Raw genomic sequence first — 21,227 nt, 5'->3', positions numbered from 1 at the left:
CTATCCAGCTAGCAGCCCGAACAGGAGATACGTCCTTCTCCAGCTCTCCTTTGCACTCCTCATCAGCCTGTCTTTCGCCGCAGTATCCAGGTCGCCCTTCGTTCTGTCTAGGCATTTCTCGGCTAGAGACGCAAGCATAGCCTCCCGCTTTTTGCCCGCATCGGACTGCGGAGCAGACGGTGAAGCCGACGCTTCGTCGGCTGAAGCATGCAGCATGCCTTGCAGATAGAAGATGTCGAAGAGAATCTGTAGCAGCGGAAGGGATGGCAGCGACGTCGTCGTGGCTGTGCTGCTCTGCGGATCGACGCCCGCATCACCCGCATCGGAGACATCCTTCGCCTCGGCTTCTTCTCCATTCGATTCCTTCTGCTGTGATTCTGCGTCTCCCGTCCCGCCATCCTCAACGGATTCATTCCGATCAATGATCTTTCCCATTTCCTCCCCAACGTTCCTCTCAACTTCTCGCTTCACTGCCAAGACGGCATCTCGACTCCACAAGTCCGTTCCCTTATCCGCCATTTCGCGATGTAGATCCCGCAAGAAGCGGAATGTGCAAGTGGAAAGTTGAACGGGCAGAGGAGGAGTGCCATCCCATAGCGTTGACGTGTTCCGCAATGCCGAGGATGCGAGAGATTGTTTGTAGCGCTGTATAGGTCTAGAGATGACGGAGGATGCGAGACTGCGGTGCAGAGAGGCGATGAATGATTCGTCTGCGTGAGGTGTCGATGTGGACGGCGAGGAGGTGGATGACTTGGCAGTGAGAAGGCTGACCAGCGCACGCCGACGATGATCGACTTCGCGAACCATGCGGAGTGTGAGAGCTGGATCCTGGGACGATGAAGACTTGCAAGAGGCCTCGAGCTTCTCGTAAGCGAGATTGAGATTCTTCGCGACAGCGGTTTGAAGCCTTTCTTCGAGTGACTTTGGGTCTTCCTGACTGAGGGAGTGATGCAGACCTTCGGCATCTGTCAAGTCGTCGAGGTCCAGATCAAGGTCATTTGCCCATTTGATAGCCTTCATGCCGGCGATGGCCGCGGTGTAGGTTTGGATATTGCTAGACCAGGAGTCTAGGATGACGGAAACGTTTTGCGTGGCGGAACTATGGCCATGTTGATGAGTGAGAATTGCTTGTCGAAAGCGGGAAGCGCCGGCAGGTGAGTCGAGATCGGAAGTCGAGTGAAGAGCCCATACACTCGGAGGACTGGCGGATGAATGAGGGAGATTGGAGGTGAGGTCGGGGAGTTCAGCGGCCTGCTCAGTAAGTTGTGAAAGCCTGGCGAGGAAGGTAGAACGAACAGATTCGATGGCTCGAGTATGCTGCTCATTGCGGAGTTGAGTGCTGAGGGAGATGTACTTCGACAGGACCTGCTGTCGGATCCGTAGCACCACGTCCACATCAATCTGAGACTCCAGAGCGGCGTGTATACCTTGAAGCACAGTCGTCTGCGCTTGCTTCGTCCACGCTGCGAGCCCACTGCTCACTTCGGCCGTAGTGAGTTGTTCATGTCGGACATATGGGTGGAAGTTCCTGACGTCCTCTGGTATCCATTTCTCGTACACATCCAGGCTCAGTCCCTCCATGGCACGGACATCCGGATCTTGCACCAGCGTGGTCTTCTCCAATGCAGACAGCGCGTCTGTGAGCTTCCGAGGAAAGATACTCTTCACGTCCACCAGCGTCTGCGCATACGTATCCAGCACTCCAACCAAACCATCCTCTTTCTTTCCTGATTCGATCGCCTCGGCTCTCCTCTCAACCTCTCCCAGTCTGACCTGCAAAAAGAATCTCAATACCTCCTTCGGCGCTGCACTGACCACGAGCGTATATGCCGTCAATGCCCTCACAACTCCTTGTCTCCCTTCATCCTTCCGTCCCACAACCTTCTCAATCCACCGCAACAGCCTCTTTCTCGCACCATTGACCCTCTTTCCCAACTCTGCGGTCTCCTGACTCGCTTCTCCAGTCTTCTCCATGCTCTTGACAATCAACCTCGCCAGCACAACATCCTTCCCAGCAGCCAGCACATGCCCACCCCTCCCTCTCTTTCCCAACCTCCCCGCTCCATCGACCAAACTCCTGACCACCCGTCCTCTAACCAACGCCTCTGCTTCTCCTCCTCTCTCAACTCTTCCATCCTTCCACTTCGCCAAACCTCTGGCCTTCCTTTCCACCATCCCCGCTGAACATCCTCTCCCCAGGGTGCCCATCAATTCTTCGACTCTTTCCACGTCGTCCGCCATAGTCACGATTCTTTCGGCCGTGGAGAGCAGCTCTCTGTACCGCGATCCGACTAGTGAACGTTGAGCCGTGGCATTGGCCGTGAGGGTCTGGCGGAGGGAGACGGAGAGTGAGTGGAGAGCGGGAAGAGAGTGGGTTTCGAAAGCGGATTCCCACGTGGGAGGATATTCTGTCGAGAGGGCCATTGTGGGTGAAGGCGACCTGGCCTGGCCTCGAGGGTGGTGTGCGAGAATGTGAGTAAAGAGTGTAGTTGTGGTGAGGTGTAGTTGTGGTAAGTTCGAAGGTTATACTTACGAGATCGCGATTGGCGGGGCGAGCTCCGGCTGCCAAGAATTTGCATGTGAGCACGGGAGGACCTCACTTGGTGCTTGCTGTTCTTCATCTTGCAACATCAGGAAGCACGATTTACGGTACGTTATGACCAAGGGAGCCAGCGATACGACTACCCCTTATCATATACTGGGAGTCTTCTTACGCGCCCAAATAAGCTCGCAGTACAGCTTGCGAAGAGGCTCAGGTGAATGACTGCTTTTGCTGCTCGTTGCAACGGGAACGATTGAAACAACGATCGTCTTGATGGCACAGACGGCAGCCGTCCCATCTCGATATGCTCACCTTGAGCGAGACTTTACAAGGTCGCAAGCTCTAGCTGGGTTTACTTTGGAGTCTCAACTACACTTGGCCCGAAACAAAACCAGATCAGTCCGCTGCCAGGAGGTAGGAATGGAAGGCCCGCAACGACCAGAAAATACCAAAACATTCCAACCGCCAATCAGCGCTTTGAGGTGGACTCGTCGCCTAGCGCAGCCAAAGCGTTTCGCATCGGACCGTCCAAAGTCCTTCTCGCTTTCAGCAGACTCCCTACCAAATCTTCTCGCAGCTTCTGCTCCCCATACTCTTATCCTCGTCGTGCGAAGCTTCGTCAGAGGCAAGTACATCAAGTCGGTCAAACAGCGCTGGAATTGTGACGTCCACCAGCTGCTGCATCTCGTTGCAACGAAACTCGTTCGCGAAGGCGGTAATTTGTCTGCGCAAAGTCGGAATATTTGTCTCCTCGAGCGATAAATAAGGTCCGTCGAAAACCGTTGGCGGCAATCCGGCTGCGTGCTTCTTGTACTCGCCATTCGAGGTCGAGAGGATCGGAATCGGGTTGATCTTGAGTTCCCCTTCGACAGCTTTGCGACGCAGATGGAACCTATGGGCCTTCTCCTCCACGAAAGCAGCGCACTCGAGTTGCACTAGCTCCCATCTGCGCTGTGTCATCGCGGTGTATGCTGGGGAAAATTCGGACACCGCTGTCAGATTCTTATCGAGGGATTTCTGCTCTGTCCTTACGTCGGCGAGTTGGTTCTGCAACTGTCTAGCACGGTCTCTGGGGCGTTTGTTGTGTTGTACAGGACCATCGTTGAGCGCATCGGATTGTGTTATGATTGCAATAAGTCGGTTACTGCCAAGTTGGCGCATGGTCCTGATATGGCTGTACACAGCCGGATCCTGGACAGCTCGACCGACTGTTGTGGCGATAATAGCGTGCGTTGCGTCTCGGTGGTATCGCAAGTCGTTGAGCTCGCGAATGTAGTGCGGAGCATCCGCAGGTAGCTCCAGGAACGAGATGTCGTCGTTCGTCAGAGGACTGTCCAAGTGGAAACTGATGGAGGAGACGAATGGCCAGAACGAGCGCTCGCTGTACCGACATTCGTATGGTTCGAGCTGGTCCAGAAGCTCAGCCGGCTTGGAAGCGCTGAACACCACACTCTGCTTACCTTCCATCAGATCGTCACCATACTGCATGAGCTCCGCAACGATGGAAACATCGTCTTCTGCTTCTGCTTCAGCAAGGAGTGACGCCACCGCTTCGTCATCCGTGCAGGATGGCCAGTCGTTGAACAACTATCGCAGAGCGCGAATCACAACAGGCGTCTTCGAATTGTTACGGTAGCAATCGCGGACGAACCCTGCGAGGATCTCCCACCGATAATTTCGAGAGACGAAGGAGACTTCTGCGAGGAATGGGGATTTGGCCCGGCAGCTTTCCGTTGAATGATTGCCTAGTTAAAGTCGTCGCTCCAAAATCGTCGCCATCTCTTGCAATATCGCTCACAGCGAGGAGCGAATTGATCGTGGCGCTTCGACCTGAGCTCGCTTGTCCCACTAGTGCAAACATAACTCGGCCGGGTTTCTGCAGAACCTCTTCGATGCTGCTAGTAAGATCTTGCGCCGTCTTGCTGTAAGCTTTGATGCTTTCGAACGGTTGCGAGAGAAGCTGACGCAACAGAAGAATCCCAGCTTCCAATTCTTCCCATTCCCTTGTTGTTTTGATACTCTTCGTCGCCATGGTGGAAGTGCTTCGAATCGGATGCAGATTCCAGTTCTGTGATACCGCCGAGCGTCGTCGTTGTTGGGGTGGAAGATGCTTAGGATTTCGATCGAAGAGGAAGAAGCGGACGTTGTTGTTGTGATAATGATGGTGGAGGCCAAATGATGTCGATTGAGCGAGCGGAAGAAGCTTCTTAGGCCCCTTTTCGAGCTTTCACATGCAAATCGGCAGCCTCTGGGAGGATCGAAAATGTTAGTCACGAAGCTAGTTTAGCACACCTGTTCACTTGGCGGAGCTCAGGAGCTGATCTCAAATTTTGCGCCGCGAACTCGGAGTAGGTGATTGTGGATTCCGCGCGGATGCGACGTCGGCGATATGATCGGTCGATGTGGTAGGTAAGGAAGCGGTGTCGAGAATCCAGCGCCCAAAAGTTGCTGCTCAAGAAGAAAGACTGCCGGCCTATGATCTGTGACAGCAGAAATTCGTGAGGTCGTGGTCTGTCACATGCAGACAGTAGGGTCGATCGTTGGTGGTGGAAGTCAAGAGAAGGACTTCGTCAGACGTGAATACCTCATGTAGCAGCTGATGATAGTATTGGTCTTTGGCTACAGTGCACTCTATGGCAGCAAACAAGGGGACTGGGATAAAGAAACGAATCACTTGCTTTGGCTCGCTGTTCTCCTTACTGCACGAGCTTCTTGGTAAAGGATCAGAGAAGTGCCATGGTCACATTTTCTTCGTGAGTCAATGAGACGGAACAATTTCTACAGTAGCTATCTACAGTAGCCAGCAAAACTATGTAGTCTCACCGACCTCACCAACACAATACCATAAGCCAACAGCGATTCGGAGGCAAATCGCCAGTTCCAGCCATTGCGAACGGAGAGCTTCTGAGCTATCTGCCATTCCAGTCCGCCTTGGAGGAAGTCCTCGCATCCAATCTCCCTTGGTCGCCGCAACTCAACGTTTGATCTCGCCTCTGCCCGTGTCTCGCCATCATTCCATTTGCCTTCAAAGCAAGACCTCTACTGAAAGTCCCTGCACAACGCATCAAAAGCAGACCTCACCGGCCCATCCAGCATCGCCCTTGCCTGAGGCAGGACGTTCATCAAATCACTCCGCAGCCTGTCATGCGTACCCTCCTGGGAGACAAAGGCATCCAATCGATCGAGCTGAGCCGGCATAACAACCTCTACCAACTGACGTACTTCGCCCAGACGAATCTCATTCGGAAAAGTAGCAACCAGTCTGCGCAGCTCCGGGATATTCGTCTCCTCCACAGATAGAGCTGGAGCATCCCGAGGCAAGTATCCAGCAAAATGAGTCTCATACTTGGTGTTGGAGAGCGGAAGGACTGGACCCTCGTAGGTCAGCGTTTCTCGCAGACGGGCCTCGATTCTTTCGTTGTTCATCTTGATGCGGTGCACTTTCTCGGCGTCGTGGGATTGCTTGATCGAAGCCCTCGTCTCGTCAAGCTGTTGAAAAAGTTCAGGTAGTTGATGACAGTCGTCACACTCATCGATCTGCTCTCGAAGGCTGTTTTCGATGGCGTCCATCTCGACGCACTTTGCCTTCAGTCGGGTAGCCGTATCCTTTCGATCCTTCGTTCCGCGCGGCGTGTAGTTGTCGCCGACTTGGTCGGCACCAGTCACCACAACAACGACTCGATTGGATCCAAGACGCTGCATCTTGCTGGTGCCGATGGATACAGTGGGCACAAGACACCCGGACTTCGCGACAACCATGGCATGCGTGATGTGCCGGGATTTCGGCAGTTCGCTGATGTTGTCGCTCAATTTGAGATCGGTGAGTTCTGGAGTGTCCAGAAAGGAGATGCCGAGATCCAGGAGAGGGTTGCTGAAGTGGATGCGAGCGATCGAGACGCAGTGCATCAGCGATGGGCCAGTATAGACATTGCCTTCGCTCGTAGACGTTGCGAGTTGAGACAATAGCTCAGCCTCGGTCGACGCTGTGAGCGTCACCTTCACCTCGTTTCCTAGAGCTTGTGCAATCAGACCGTCAGCCCATCGCACAAGCTGGGCAGTCACCGCTTCGACTCCACGTGGTTCGGCGTTGGCCAAAAATCGGCGGACCGCGTCAACACTCCTGCATTCCGAGAATCCCTTGAAAAGTGACAGCAAGGCCCTGACTGCCCTCGCTCTCTGGAACATCCCACTGTAATAGTCGCGAACGAAGCCTGCCAAGACATCGTATCGTTCAGCTGGTGACAAGAAGACCACTTGCGGCAAGGTACTTTGCGATTTGACCCTCTTGCCGCCCGCAAAACTCGTTGCTGGTCACAGTAACCTGGCCTCCACCCGCGTTCGAAGGACCGATTTCGCCGATACTGAAGAGGGAGTTGAGGACCTTGCTCTTGCCACAGCCACACTTTCCACTGACGCCAACAAGGACTGGACTCGGTTCCTGCAAGATTTCAGCGATGCCGCTGATGAGATCTTGCGTAATGTCATCATGATCGTCGCCGTGCTTGAACGGTTGCGACAGCAGACTGTGCATATGCCCGGCCCAGAAATGCACAGCTTCCCAGTCTTTCGCTTTCGTGATCGCATGAAACGGCTGCTCCTGTGTCGAATCGTACGGTGGAGACGTCTCTAGGCGCAGTGTCCTCGGCTTTTTGGTCATGGCGAGGAGTTCCTCCTCGGATCGCTTCCGTGTGATACCCATGGTGAGGATGCAGAGCGTTACCGTCAAGCTTGATAGTGTGGTCTCGATTCGTGCGAGGAGCGAATTGAATCGCTGTCGGCCGAGGTTCCCGTGCCGGAAGAATGGCGTGTGAGATGGTGTCGACTGTCGAGGGAAGTCGCTGTGATGCGCTGTCGAATTCTGGCCTTTGCTGTAGGGAGTAGGTGAAGGATTGTTGTATGTCACCAAGAAGAAGTCGTGGGCTTTGCTAGCGCTCCGTGGAAGCAGGCAGAGAGAATAGAAGCACGACCGCGAGTCGCGAATTGGTAGTGCACGGAGCGGTACGGCGCCGTGAGAATGGCTGGCGAGATGATGCCGAAAGATATCGATGCGATGTGTCGAAGGAGGTTGAGGGGGTATGCTCCTGAGTTCCGGCGATGTTGCAGGAAGAAGGTGAAAGGGTTATAGGTGAAGAAGAAATCGAGAAGCGTATTGGCGCTCCGTGAAAGCAGAAAGAAAGAGGGAGTCCACCACCATAGGCTGCAGCTTCGTGGTGGGTGAAAAGAATGAAGTTTTTCACATGAAGGAAGATCTTTTATGTGCGAATCAATCCGGTGTTGCAGGAGGTAAGTGGACAGGTCGTTGATGGAGAAGAAAGGGAGGAAATTTTGGTGGTGGGTGAAAGCAGGCAGAAAGAGTCGGAGCATCGCCGCAGGCCACGGCTGAGTAGTATCTAGGTGAATAGTATGACGTGATCTCAGCTCGAGTCTGCACCGTGTGAATAGTCCTTCACATGGAAAAAGGCCTTTCAGGTCCCAATTGCAGAGATGTCGTTGCCGTGAGAGCGAGTGGTCGAGCATTTCGAAGAATCAATCAAGCCCCGTGCTCCAAAACCTGCAACCAGACTTTCCGCCCGAACATTGAGCAGAAGCAAAATGAAGTCACCACAAGCGAGTAGCTGACCTACAGTTCATGAATCCGTTAGCTGGCCAATACACAACAACATGAAAGGTGCAAGGGGAAACGCAGCAAGAACACTCATGAAAACCTCCGCTTCATTCATCCTCGGACTTCATTTTCATTACCACCTTCCTCATCCCATCATTACCAACATCCCACCTCAAAACCTTTTCACCACTCAATCCTCAACAAGCGATCTCATCTCCCGATGAGATCAAGAATGAAATAAATCCCAGGCCCTCTCACAAAGTCTCAAAAACTCCTCCTTCTTCTCCCGACTTCCCATTCCTCTTTTCCAATCCTCCTCTTCTCTGCCTCCTCGCTCATCCCTCTCGCCGTACGCACCTCGCTCCCTTTCCTCGAATCTTCGAGCGCCAAAGCCATTGGCCATGACGTTCTCAAAAGCAGCCCGTTTCTGTTGTTGACTTTCGTGGGAGTGGGAATGTGGCGGACTGTGGTTATCCTGCTCGAATTCTTCTCTCGTCCGCCTTCGCGAGGAGGGGAGGTGACCGGCAGATGTCGTGCGAGCCAGAACGTCTGGTCGTTGGGAGCCGGGGTAATGCTGAGCTTGCTGAGCGCCTACTGTGGTGTGTCCACTTTGTGCCGAGGAGTGTTGGTGATGATGACCTTGGAGGTGGCCAGGCATAGGCGAAGGAGGAGTAGGAGGCTGGACGCCACCGTAGTGCACCACCTTTGGCATTAATTCGTCGCGGCCGCCGGAGAGGCCTTGAACTGCTTCCTCGGCGGAGCGGAACTCGCGTGCTCTGGCGGAGAGCGGTGGCTGTCCAGTACCACTCTGCGCAGAAGGCGGAAAGCCAGGCGATGGAACCGGCGGAGGATGACCGTTCGGTGAATTGCCGTTATTGTTGTATCGTCTCGACTCCAGACGGTCGTTCGCAAACACATCCGCGATCGGAGGAAGGCGGTTGTTCGTCTGCGTGGCTGGAACGTGATGAATATGTGACGTCTGGCCGAGTCCACTAGGCCCGTGTTGCGCGTGACGGGAAGCCGGATATTCGCCAGGTCGCAGGCCTGTGAACGTCTGGTGGATCGGAGCAGATTGTATCACGCGGTCGTTCTGGAATTGTGCGGCGGGAGGTGCGGCGATGGACAGACCTGCCGGTGGACCCTTTCGCCGAGAAGTGAGAGGAGTGCGAGTGCCGTTGGTTGGAACGCCGAAGAGGGTTGTATCCTGAGTCCGTGGACCATCGTTGTCCGCCGAGCTGCCAGACCCTGATTTTCCACTCTTTTGTCTTGCTTCAATAATCATGCGTTGGCGGTCGCGCACGTTGAGACTGCGTTGAAGTTGTTCCCTCATGCCCGGGTCGTTGGTCGCAAAGCCTGGTGATAGACATGCCAAGCCGACGTCTTGAATGATGAGGCCAGCCGACTCGCGCGAGGTCAACGGCGCCGATGGTCGTCCGGTATGCGGTCCGCTTCGGCTGTTGTTCATGCTGGAGGAGAGATCGAGGCGTTTCGGTCGTGGGCGGGAGGATGCTGGCGCGGGTGAGCCTGGCTCTCGCTTGACTTTGATCGGGGGAGGAGGTCCGGAGCGTGATCTGTGAATGTGTTCGTCAGTGGGGAAATTCATCAGTAGATATGATGTCCATGTCCACGCACGTCGCATTTTGCGGGCTGTTGCTATTCGACGCCTGTCGATCTGTAACATATTCGGGAGAAGCATTAATTCTTGCTCGCTTGGCAGCGGGTTCGTGGAGTTGCGAAGACGAGGAGGGTGAGGAAGTCGGCGCGATGGAGGCGTATTGTCGCGGAGAAGGGTGACGTTCGACGGGTGTGGGTAGAGAGGCCGCGGGCGTTGCGACGGCGGTAGACATGATGGTCCAGTGGTGATGGAAGGCGTGAAATTCGTGATGTCGTGGCGCTTCGTGATGGGAGAGCGCGTGGGGCAGGGTGGAGGTAATGTTGAGGAGGATTCGACAGGTAAAGGATGATGTCGCGGTCGGATGAACCAAGCCCGAGGAGATGGAATCTCAGGTATCAATGCAGGTGAATGAGTAGAAGGAGTCGAAGAGGCTGAGAGGTGATGAAGAAGCGTTCCCGTCAGTTCGCAAAGACTCAGGAGCGACACACACGAGTCGCGCGGGACTCTCCTCTCTCCTCTCTGAGGTGAAGTCGGGAGTGGTTCCTCTGGGACAAACCGGCACGGCGCTCCACTGATCTTCACGCCAAAGAATCGATGGTCATGGACCCTGTCTCGTTTGATCCTCCCGATTTGTGGACGGCGACGACTCGGCGGTTGGGCGGAGGTGTTTCTTGGGGGGTGGTGATCGTCCTGGTGGTGAGAACGACGTTGGTATACACGATAAGGTAGCGAATGTCAGTGTGTATCTGTCGGGAAGTCTCAAGCAAAGCAAAGAGTGAGAAAAGAGATCTCAGTACCTCAAGGGTGATGGGATCTAGTTCTAGTGGCTCTGCCCCTTCGGGAGGGGTGAGCATCCCGAAACAGGCGTGTTTGTGTGGTGAAACGGTAGAGGCAGCAGGCGGATCCCGGATGACTCCCACTCATTGGCTGCGTCTCTTCGCCGAGCCGCCAGTGTCGCATATTCCAATATCGAATGATCGACGCCGGATGGGGCATCTCTCGCTGTCTGTCTTGCTCTCACGAATCATCCCGCATCATACTCGACGACACCTATAGCCACACGTCCATCTCGAAGACGCGACAGCATATGTCATCCAGAACACCCTTTGACCTCGGCGAGAAGAATCCCTTCCATCCCTCACAATCCCTCCCATTTGTATCTGCCGACGAACAACCCTTGGACCTAGCACAGTCACAGGCGAATCGCGGCGAAGGACCAGGGCGAACCCAGGCTACGCAATGCAGCAGTGGTAAGACGCTCAGCTGTTTCATCCATCGCCGGGTCTCTCCCTCCCACTGGCACAGACGACGGACACAGACACGGGGCCACGCCGACGCCACGCCTCGCTTCGACCATAGAATGCCACTCTCCGCCCGGTGAGACGAAGCAGGGTGAGTCACATGTCTCTCTTTGCTGTGCCATCATGTTGTTGTTGTCGTTGTCGTCGTCGTCGCAGAAAGAGGTCGCTTGACCACTTCTGAAGCTTACCTTACTGCTGGACCCCTTGACCGAAACCTCCGAGGCTCGACACGATGACATCTCAAATCTCCAGCCATGTGTCCAACCAAGCAAGATCCAACACCAAGGCACACCTCAAGGCCAAAGTCCACGTTGCCTGCTCCACCACGCGCGCATGCACCGCGTTCTGGAAGAACCGAGCGCTTTGATCTTTTTCAGTATTAGTGCGGAATCGCGATCGCACGCGCTTACACCGGCGAATCAATGGCTATACATAGCCCCGTCTCCGCTGCCGCTCGTTCAGAATAGCGCCGTGCGTGTGCGTGCACAACCTTGCTCCTCACACCCGACCTTTCCACGCCGTGCACTGAGGTGCCTCACACACTGGCGACAATGCAGCGCCGGCCCGTTCGGACCACATTCGTTGATGACGCTGCGCATGTCGATGCGACATCGTCGACAGCCGTGAAGCGCGTGGAGCATCTTCACTCCGCCTCGAGGCACAGCCAAAGACGCCCTCAGCAACGTTGAATCTCACCGCGATGCCTTACCGACTGCCGAACAGTGAATGGAAACCCGGAAAATGACAACAAACACATCAACAACTGCCCGGGCAGCTCACCTCGCCACGCCCACCTGCGACAAAACCATGCCGCAAACAATGGAACAACCTCTCATACAACCAACCTGGATCATCTCATTCTCCTCAACAGACCCTCACAAACAGCCAACCCAAACAGTCCACCGCACCGTCAACCCAGCCTTCAAAGAAAAAAAAACCACTTCCTGCAGAACTACCGACATTCAAGCCGAACAACCACAACAGCGATCAGCCCTGCCCGTCCAATCCTCCTCAAAATCAAATCTCACATACGCTGCGTCCACCTCCCAGACAAGACCACCTCCCACGCGAGTTGACAGCTCTCTCAACAACGATCATCCCCGCAACCCCGTCGACCAAACAGGAAATCACATTCTTCCAGAAGGACCAGTCTCGTCATCATCCGCCAGGGAACACTTCATCCGACAGTGTACCTTCTCAGGTACAGGAGCCGTAGCCGTAGCCGTGCACTACATCCGAGAGAGGACAGGCACCCTACAACGATGATCCCGACAGACATGCATCCTTTTCAAATTTCTGGTCCTTCGATGAACCCTCGGGCTCTTCCGCATGCTGTCGGGTCCTACCTAGTCTTGTCCGGAACACCCACCCATCCTCCGGGGTGCCGAAGGGAGAGAAAGGGACGGGAACGAGGATGGAAGGACTTTCGTGGTGCATGCTGCTCGGGCAGAAGGTGAGTGAGTGAGTTAGACTTCGTTCAACAGAATGCTCATGGCTTTCGCATGCTTCTCGTCGGTAAGTAGCCACCATCTCTGCCGAACCACACCTTTCTCTCCCTTCGCTCGCTTCTGCACGCAGTACAAGGCAGCGACTCTGCTCAGGAACGAGCCTACAGCAGTGAGAGCGTAGCGTACCAAAAGCGTAAGCCATGCACCACTCACCTCCTCATCCCCGCGACACCCTCCGCGATCCTCTTCCAAACCCCTTTCCTCTATCTTCCCGCATCTCCGGCACGCACCAACCCCTCCGTACGAAAATCCATAGCGTTCGGACGCATGCGGTCTTCCTCACTCGGACCTCAACACTGCCAGCCAGCTACTGTCCTTTCCTCGGCAGCCGCGAGGAAGGGAGAAAGCGGTCTGTCCTTATCGGCCTCTCATTCCAGTTCCAGGCATCTGGAGAGTTTCCTCTCTCCGGCTAAAGGCTCCGTTGTACTCGTCAAACCTCTTGGATTGGTATAGTCCTACGAAGGAGGAATGCAGAGCGAGGAGCATACACTCGTAAGACTTCGTGGAAGCACCACTACATGAGTAAGAAGGTGAAATCAAGCTCAAGCGGGAGACCAAAGCAAGGAAATCCTCAGCTGTAGACAACATCTTGTTCCTCCTGTTGACTCTTCTTCTCCAGAAGCCCACCTCTTGGACTACGCTCACGGCAGTAGCGCTAGCATTTCCATTCCCGTTCTCGGGCAAGAGAAAAGCTCGGTAAGATTCATGTCCGATAAATTGTTCGCTGCCCATAACGTGCTCTTCCTCCATCCATTCCACTTCTCCACGATTGTTCCTTCCCATCTTCGATCCCCTCAGCAGTCCTCCCGAACCGAAATGCATCCCTATTTTCCGGATCAGACACAACTGATCCCTCGACTCTCACCCATTTTGTCCCGCATCTTTCCTCTGAGTTTCTCATCGCGGATGATCTAGGATTCGTTTGATTCGGGAATGATGCAAAAGTGCCCACCCAAAGGTGAGAAAGGCGCGCAGGCTTCCTCGGTGGCTGGCGATGGTGTGGATGAGGTGTAAAGGTTTGTGTCCATGTCCAAAAATTTGCTGCTGAAGGATGTCGGTGTGGGAAGGTGCAGGCTGATGGTGATACCCGGTGGGATGGAAGGAGATGTGGTCTGGGCTGAGGAAGTTGCGGTGGTGGTTGGTTGGTGGTGGATGCCTGTTGATTGCGTTAGAGCTGGGCCGTACTGATTTCGGGGAGGATGAATAGAAGTGAGAAGGTGGAGATATGAGGGAAGGGTTTGGGACGGTACTCACTGACCATCTCCTTTACTTCGCTTCCAGGTGTGCTCGTGTCGACGCAAAGCTTGGTGCCTTCATAGTGACTGCACAAGCACCTGACTGCGCTTCTCAGAATCGGTTTGCTGGCTTTCGAGGCGGTGCTGGTGTCTCCAGCAGAATTCCGAGGAAGCATTCGCGGCGGCGATCGAGAGCGTATCCGTTTGCTTGACCTCAAGCGAGAGGGAGATGATGAAAGAGGTAGCTATAATGCCAGTGGGGAAATTGGGAGAGAAGAATCTCGTGAAGCATGTGGTTGTGAAGGCGACGGGGAAGCTGTTTCGAAGCAATTCGCGTTCCATCACATGCCCGTTCAGGAAGCGGAGCGAGATGAAGATGATGAACGTGGTGGTCATGATGTTGGCGAGGAATCCGGGCGAGTAGTAGTGGGTGAAAGAGGTGATCATGATGCCAATGAAGAAGCTTGCGAGGAGCAAATTGCGTTCGGTGATTTTGGGCGCCATGGTGTTGTGTTGGGATCGGCAGGCTTTGGTTTGTGTGGTGTGAAGGTCGAGACGTGGGTGGGATAGGATCAAGTGAAGTGAAGTGGCGAAAAGTGAAGTGGAGGTGAGAGACCGGACGCGAATGGCGCCGGGAGTATTTGAAGGTTGGATCGTGGTTGAGGTCAAGGACTTCGCGAAGAAAGAGCGGGAGGTAAGGCAGCAGCCGTATCGAGGGAAGGCACAGAACGGATTCAGGAGGCAGGAACACCAAACATGGAGCGAACACGAGTATTCGTAACGAACGGGCGGCTGCCATCAACTTCGCAACTAATGGTATCATCATTCGTGTGGTATCGTAATCTGTCTTGAACGCAGCAAGTGTCTCGCTCGCTCGCAACTTTCGTCGTAAGTCGTAAGTGCAAATTCAAGCAAGCATAACTTTTCTCCTGCCCCTTTGTGTGCCTGCAAAGCATCCCATCGTGACCGTTCTCCACCTAAGCCTGATGTCGGACATCTATGCTCAAGTCTCAGTGGTACGAGCCTTGATGGCCTTCATCTTTGCAATGGCTTCTTCGTAGGTCGCGGTAGCATGCTTGAGATAGTTCTTGATCGCAGTCTGCACCGGGACCTCGGACTTGTTGCTGGACTTCTTGCGGGTCATGGTCTCGAAGTCCTTGTCAATCAGCGCGTGGTATGACTTGATGTCTTTCTTGAGAGCGGTTGTGTGTGCCTTGATAGCTTTCTTCATGTCGGTCCTGACGGACTGGTTCAGGGCCGCAAATGGGGAATAGTGACCGCCAATATCGATGTGGTTGCTCAGATACCCGATACATCTCGCTTTGAAACCGTCGCCTGCTTCAATGTTAGATATGTATGAGCGATTCAGGGAACGTGACATACCGAAATCGTCCTGACACTGCGCGTACGCCGTCTTCATCGCCCTGGCGAAGTAGTTGTCCGGACCGTCGATGGTAGCGTCCATGTAGATTTTCCTGTCTTCGTTAGCGAGGGATAATTGTAGAGCAGCTCAAGACTTACCGGTTCTCCTGCTGAAGATCCTCCTCGTGCTCCCTCATCATCTGGCGCATAGCAGCGAGGTGACCATCTAGCGCTTCGTTGAAGGCATGCACAGGAAGCGACACGGCCGCCGGAGCATCTACGAATCTGTCAGCTGCTGTCCCAAGGCGACATGTACATATGACTTACCCTCCAATCGCTCCGAGATCTCTTGCAGACTGTCGATGACTGCCTCCTCCATTTTCGTGGCTTCCGATTCTTGATCGGAAACGAAAGGGTGCCAAAGCTTCTCCAGGGACAGCGTCGATTCTTCGGCGAACAGCTCATTCCAGGAATCTGCCATGATACTCGAATTGAACTTGCCATCACGTTTGGCGAACGCACGGATTGTCTGATAGGGCAGCATTTTGATCTTGTGTTTCACCACGCTGGCCGCGTGGATCGTGAAGCTGTCTCGATCTTCCTCCAGAACAGAGATGACCTTTCTGTCGACCTGGTCCTGAGCAGAACCTTGATACTCTGCTAGTCGGGCATCGATAATACCACGAGGCCGTTGCACGATCTCGTGAAGCGCTGCACGCTGTTTGTTCTGGACTGTCTTTGCGCTGGTCCACAATCTGAGACCTCCCAGCCAGACCTTGAATCGATGGTTGATGTAAGCCTCTTTCGCTTCCAGTATACGAGAAGCTGCGAAGAGCAGGACATGCTGGCGAAGTGCTGGGATGCCTGTTCCTTCAGGGGACAGGAGAAAGTTGTCCTTGTCCGGGGCGCCTTTGTGGATGCCGTAATGCCTGTTTGATACACAGAAGACCATGAGCTTCATGCCGGCGGGCATGTGATGGCCACGTTCAGACTCAAGGTTCTGCACCATGTACTGGTTGCGCGCTATAACGACCAACTCCCAGCGCGTGTTCTCATCATTCTGACGGTCGGCATCGATGGCGCTGATCTGCCCGGAGAGCTTGGTGTACTCTTCCTCGCCCCTGCGATGCCTTCTGCGCTTGCGTTCCAGAGCCCTGATGTGCTTGGTCTTGAGTTCAGAGGACGCCTTCAACTCCCCATAGTTCTTGATGTCCATTCCGGCAGCCTGCAGTGCCATGGCACAGGCATGGTCAACTCCTTCATCAGTTCTGGTTGCCACGACGGTGATGCGTCCACCAAATCCCATTGCAAACTTTTGCAGCAATGAGTTGACAGCGGGGCTGATGATGACCCGCTTTGCGCCAGCGACGATGAACAGGTGGTCGCAGATGCGAATGTGTTGAAGCGTTGTGTTGACCCGAGTCTGGTTGGTGTCCGAGATCCCAGGCATGTCGACAAGCGTTACGCCGTCCAAGACTCGGGAGCCCTTGACTGTGATTGTGACCTTTTTGACCAGCGGCCAGATCGTAGGCCCTCCGTCAGGAGAACGCTCAGAGACGTATGGGTCAATCTCGGCCCACAGCTCATCAGCGTCTTCCGCCACGAACGTGACGACGTACCGTCCATCTGGCTGAAGCATAGGCTTGAGAGATTTCGCGGCGTGTTTGACAAGCAGTTTAATTTCCTTCTCCTCCGTCGTGAACCTCTCGATGAATCTGTGCAGAGACTCAGTCGCAATTTCGTCCGTCTCAAAGTTGGCGATGTCATTGAAGATAGCACGGAACATGGATCGACAAGTCGACGCTTTGTTGCTGTAGTATTCGAGGTCGTCCTGGCTCCATCCTTCTCTCTTGTCGGTGTAGAAATATGCCCAGTCGGCGAGTGCTAATGAAAGAATGCTCCCGATCTTTGGTAGATCGTATACTTCAATCGTCGCATAGAGATCGGTGGTCTGGCCTGGAGCCGCGCCTTGGTACTCCATAACGGTGGAGGTACAAGCTTTGCCGATTTGGAGCTATTGAATGTCAGATTGGTTTGCGTGTTCTTTCTCAATATTACTCACTGCTTTTGCGAGTCGTGGACAATCGCTCAGAGAGTTGATCAATGAGCTCTTGCCTTCGCCCGCATCTCCCAGCAACCCGACGATGTGGCGCTTGTGATCTGGGACAGCCTTTGCCTCCTTTGCCTTCTCGCGCAGCTCGCACACATCTGGCGTGTCGCAGGTAATTTCCGCAAGCACATCGAATGCCACCTGTGCCTCCGATACCAGGCTTGACGTTACCTGGTCGGTCTCAGGGTCAAAGGCTGCATGATCCGGGTATGGCTCACGGCTCTCGTCGTAGTCTCCGTCGTCTTCATCGGCCGAGCTGTCGTCGTCATCGTCATCTTTGCTGTCCTCGTCTTCGGTCTTGATCTCCGTGGCCTGCTGGGCAGCGCTTTCTGGCTCAGATTGTTGACTTTGACTCATGCCAGCAGCGCCGTTCGTGCCGTGACTTTGCTTGCCGGCGCGAACCATGTTGAAGGTGTGGGATGAGTTGTGTGGGTATGTGTTGCAAGTGTGTCAAGTGATGTGTGATTGGTGTTGGAATAGGTATGGTGGATTGTTGTGGTGTGAGATGTTGTTGCGTGGGATGTTGTTGTGTAGGAAGTGGTTTGAAAGCGTTCGTGGCTGAAGGTATATGGAAGGAAGTGGTCGGACGCCGCTTGTGATGAGACAGAGCGCGGTGACCGGTGATAGCTTGTGAATCCGAAAGGTCTCACTTCGTTCGCATATGAATGCTTGTACAGTTCACATCGCACGCGAAAGGCGCCGTGTAGTTTGAGGCTGGTCGGGAAAAGAGGCAATAGCCAGGTAAAAGGCCGCTACGGCTGAGCGGACAGCAGGTTTTCGCTCAGTGTTCATTCGGGCCATACCTTTGACACACAGGTTCAATCTGCACCAGATGATCGCTGGCTGTCACCGCAGATGCTGAGAGCTATGCGAAACATGCATCGCAGAGTCAACAGCGCTCATCCCATCGTACTTCTGAGCGCCCTTGTACTTCGATTCCAGTACGATGTGCGGTCAGGACCATGCCATGGCATATGTGTAATCTCAGGGGTAGTGACAGCAGTCGAAGCAAACCAACGTCAAAGCAAGGTGTGTTGCAACGACTTCGAGGGAGACAAGCTTTGCAAAGGGTGCATCCGGATGCTTTGCGATGAGACCATCAGAAAGGGTGTGCAACAACGAGATGCGCAGCTTCTCTTCCAATGGAGCCGCCAGATGCCAGAAACGCGATGCGACGGAAGTATTAGGAAAGCCATGCGAAAGGGAAGGCAGAAAGGCCTTGTCGTAGAACTCTCCAATTGAGTTTGCGGCGGACTCGGCAGACCAGGCCTCGTTATCCATCAGCCGGGAATGCTTCGCGGCGAGACTCACCACCGCGGCCTTGCGACTTGAAGTCTTGCCCGAGAATAGCTCGAAGGAAATAGTACGCTTTGTTGCTAAGCATCACAAAGCCTTCCAAAACAAGGAGTCGGCGTGGTGAAGTCCACGAATGGTATGCCAGGACGGAGCAAAACCTCCCCTCCACTTGTACATGATCTCGCCGTTTGACGGCAGTCTCATACGGCGGATCATAGCGCTCGGCTCATGGTGAGAGCGGGCGCAGAATGTTCTCCCTGGCTCTCTTGCCTTTGGTCGGTCGATAGCGGCGTGCAGATGGAGAGCTGCTCTGAAGTTCAACGAGAGAACGCCATGGAGGCTCGTCCTGTAAAGTCCCTCATCCTCGTGGAAGCTCTCATTTGCGTGCAATTGCTCACCGTCGTGGAATATTTCATCCTCTCGGGTTCTCTCCTTCTCGTGGAATCTGTCCTCCTCGCAGTGGCTCTCCTTTTCGTTGCGAGGCACCCTGCCCACCAAAGCTACTATGTAGGCATAGCATGCAATTTCGTTCAGGAGATGTTTACCGAGATCGTCTATTGATCTCCAATACCACAAGGCAGTCAGTTTCTTCGTGCTGGATCTCACAGAGTTGCTCACAGCGCTCTTCATGATATGGTGCTGCGTGTGTCTCAGCCGGCCTAGACCTGCAGAATTTGGATGTAAGGCGATGAGACTGATTTTGCAAGGAATTCGTGTTTGGACGTCTTGATTTGTGCCAGCATGGAGGCCACTGAATCGAAGAGAACAGCAGCTGCTTCACGCAAAACTCGTCAGCACAGGGTCGGGTGGTCCAACGATACTGTCGCGCGGGATTACAGCGATTGACTTGGATAAAAGCTGGAGAGCAAATCCTCGGTGTGGCCCACTCGTGTCACATCGGTCGGTGATGGCGTACAGACGCTGAGGGTCCTTTGGCATGTTGCTGAGATTTGTCGAAAGTCCAACGGAAGTCTCGCTGCGGGCGGTCTTGTGAAGTCTTAGGTTTCATCCTCGTGGGGCTCCTCCTCGTTATGGGTCCACCATCTCTGTGAAGTATTGACTTGTGATCCTGAAGTTGCTCGCCCTCGTGAAAGTTGTTCGGGCCAATCCAGTCAAATCTTTGCGTATCCTGCCGAAAGGCTTTTCTCTCGAGGTCGTGATTCGCCCGACCGACAGAAAGATAGATCGTAACGCTAAGCTTTTGCGGTAGTCCCGCGCGAACCCAAGCTGGATTTTGGCGGGAAGTGCGTGAATGAAGCCCGCTGGTACAGAAGTGGTCCGCAGCAGCTTTCCCACGAGGAGAAGTCGTCTCGTCTTTTCTGGATCGCAGCTCCTCTTCTTCTTCTTCCCACCACAACACCTCTTTTCTCCTGCATGCGCATGTTAATTCAACATACACCACTGCGCATCGCATACTATTCTTGCGCTTTAGCACCCTCATCATCACATTCTCTTCAACATTCTCATTCATTCTTTCCAACCATGGCCGCTAGCCTCGACTTGGGCCCGACACCGTACTCCGATCTGGGCCTGGAGTACAACGCAACCCAGCAGCAAATCGACGCGGCGCTCGCCAGATCGCACACCCACATCGAGATTGATTTCGAAAATGGCCTTCCCGACGATGAAGCGCACGAAAGGATTCGGGTGATCGGAGAGGCGCAGCTCGTCCTGGAAGACAGCCAGATCAGGGCACTCTATGATGCCTAGTAAGCAGACAACGCTGCCACGAACATGCGCCGAACGCTGACCATCATTCCAGTCTCCGCCGCGTCCACGGTGTCAGGGACTTCGAGTATCCAACGTACCACTCCATCCTCCAAGTGGATAAGGACGCGACTGAGGAAGAGGCCAATGCGAATTATGAGCATTTCATGGCGCTCTGGGCAGGCGGTAGATACGAACGAGTTCCCCAGATGGCGGTAAGTCGAGCGCGCACAATCGCGACTTGCGAAATTTGCTGACTTCGACCTTTGCGCAGCTCGGAGGAGCTCGCGATCGCATGGTCGCCAGGGCCAGGAGAGCCCAAAAAGACAGTGAGGTCCGAAAAGACAGTGCCGCGACAATCCCAATAGTAGGGACCGGGCAAGCCGCAGTGGTCGCTACGACAGAGCATGTGCAGGCCTCTACAAGCGCTCCGGCAGGCTTTGCGCCGACCACGACCCAGACGACCTCGAAAGCTCCCAAAGCCCCTAAGAAGGTTAAGGACCCGAATGCGCCCAAGATTCCGAAGGCTCCTAAGAAGGTCAAGGACCTGGATGCGAACAAGAGCAAAGTTCCCAAAGCGCCGAAAGAGCCAAAGGTTCCAAAACCCGCCAAAGTCACCAAGCCGCAGAAACCAAAGACCAACAAGAAGGCTGCAGGAGCTCAGAATGGCGCACCGATCCCAAACGCTGTTGAAATCGGAGCAGCTCCAATGGCGGAGCAGGCTGCGGAAGGTCAGGCTCCCGGGGACATCCAGCAGGCGACCAACGGCCAGAACGCACCAGTGGCCGTGATGGGAGCGCCAGTTTAGCAACCTGCAGCATCGCGGCCCAGATTGCGACTAAATGTCAAGAAGCCGAAACGATACCGAGAGTAGGCCAGCCAGTAGCACAGTAGCGATGGGATCTGCCAGAAATGATGCCACGGATCTTGCAATGACGGACAAACG

General features: G+C 54.4%; 4 protein-coding genes across 4 annotated transcripts; 1 reads left to right on the top strand and 3 right to left on the bottom strand.

Annotated features, from left to right (window-relative positions):
• MYCGRDRAFT_37351 (uncharacterized protein) lies at positions 1 to 2,424 on the bottom strand (the record flags this gene model as incomplete). Its single annotated transcript, XM_003855175.1, has 2 exons — positions 1 to 103; positions 167 to 2,424. The coding sequence occupies 2 exons, from the start codon at positions 2,422 to 2,424 to the stop codon at positions 1 to 3; spliced, it is 2,361 nt and encodes a 786-aa protein (XP_003855223.1).
• Positions 2,425 to 8,373: 5,949 nt separating this feature from the next.
• MYCGRDRAFT_69186 (uncharacterized protein) lies at positions 8,374 to 10,496 on the bottom strand (the record flags this gene model as incomplete). The annotated part of the gene is made up of 4 exons (XM_003855174.1): positions 8,374 to 8,477; positions 8,586 to 8,696; positions 8,787 to 9,718; positions 9,780 to 10,496. 4 exons carry the CDS (start codon positions 9,992 to 9,994, stop codon positions 8,374 to 8,376), a joined length of 1,362 nt encoding a protein of 453 aa, XP_003855222.1.
• Positions 10,497 to 13,718: 3,222 nt separating this feature from the next.
• Positions 13,719 to 14,257, bottom strand: MYCGRDRAFT_103519 (uncharacterized protein; the record flags this gene model as incomplete). Its single annotated transcript, XM_003855173.1, has 1 exon — positions 13,719 to 14,257. The coding sequence occupies one exon, from the start codon at positions 14,251 to 14,253 to the stop codon at positions 13,885 to 13,887; it is 369 nt and encodes a 122-aa protein (XP_003855221.1).
• Positions 14,258 to 20,056: 5,799 nt separating this feature from the next.
• Positions 20,057 to 21,089, top strand: MYCGRDRAFT_91281 (uncharacterized protein; the record flags this gene model as incomplete). The annotated part of the gene is made up of 3 exons (XM_003855182.1): positions 20,057 to 20,283; positions 20,337 to 20,496; positions 20,556 to 21,089. The coding sequence occupies 3 exons, from the start codon at positions 20,057 to 20,059 to the stop codon at positions 21,087 to 21,089; spliced, it is 921 nt and encodes a 306-aa protein (XP_003855230.1).
• Between the last annotated feature and the right edge of the window lie 138 nt (positions 21,090 to 21,227).

The sequence above is a fragment of the Zymoseptoria tritici genome, chromosome 2 (genome assembly GCF_000219625.1).
Source record: "Zymoseptoria tritici IPO323 chromosome 2, whole genome shotgun sequence".
Lineage (NCBI taxonomy): Eukaryota > Fungi > Ascomycota > Dothideomycetes > Mycosphaerellales > Mycosphaerellaceae > Zymoseptoria > Zymoseptoria tritici.
Note: the sequence above shows the minus strand (reverse complement) of the source record. Positions and strands in the feature narration are given on the sequence as shown.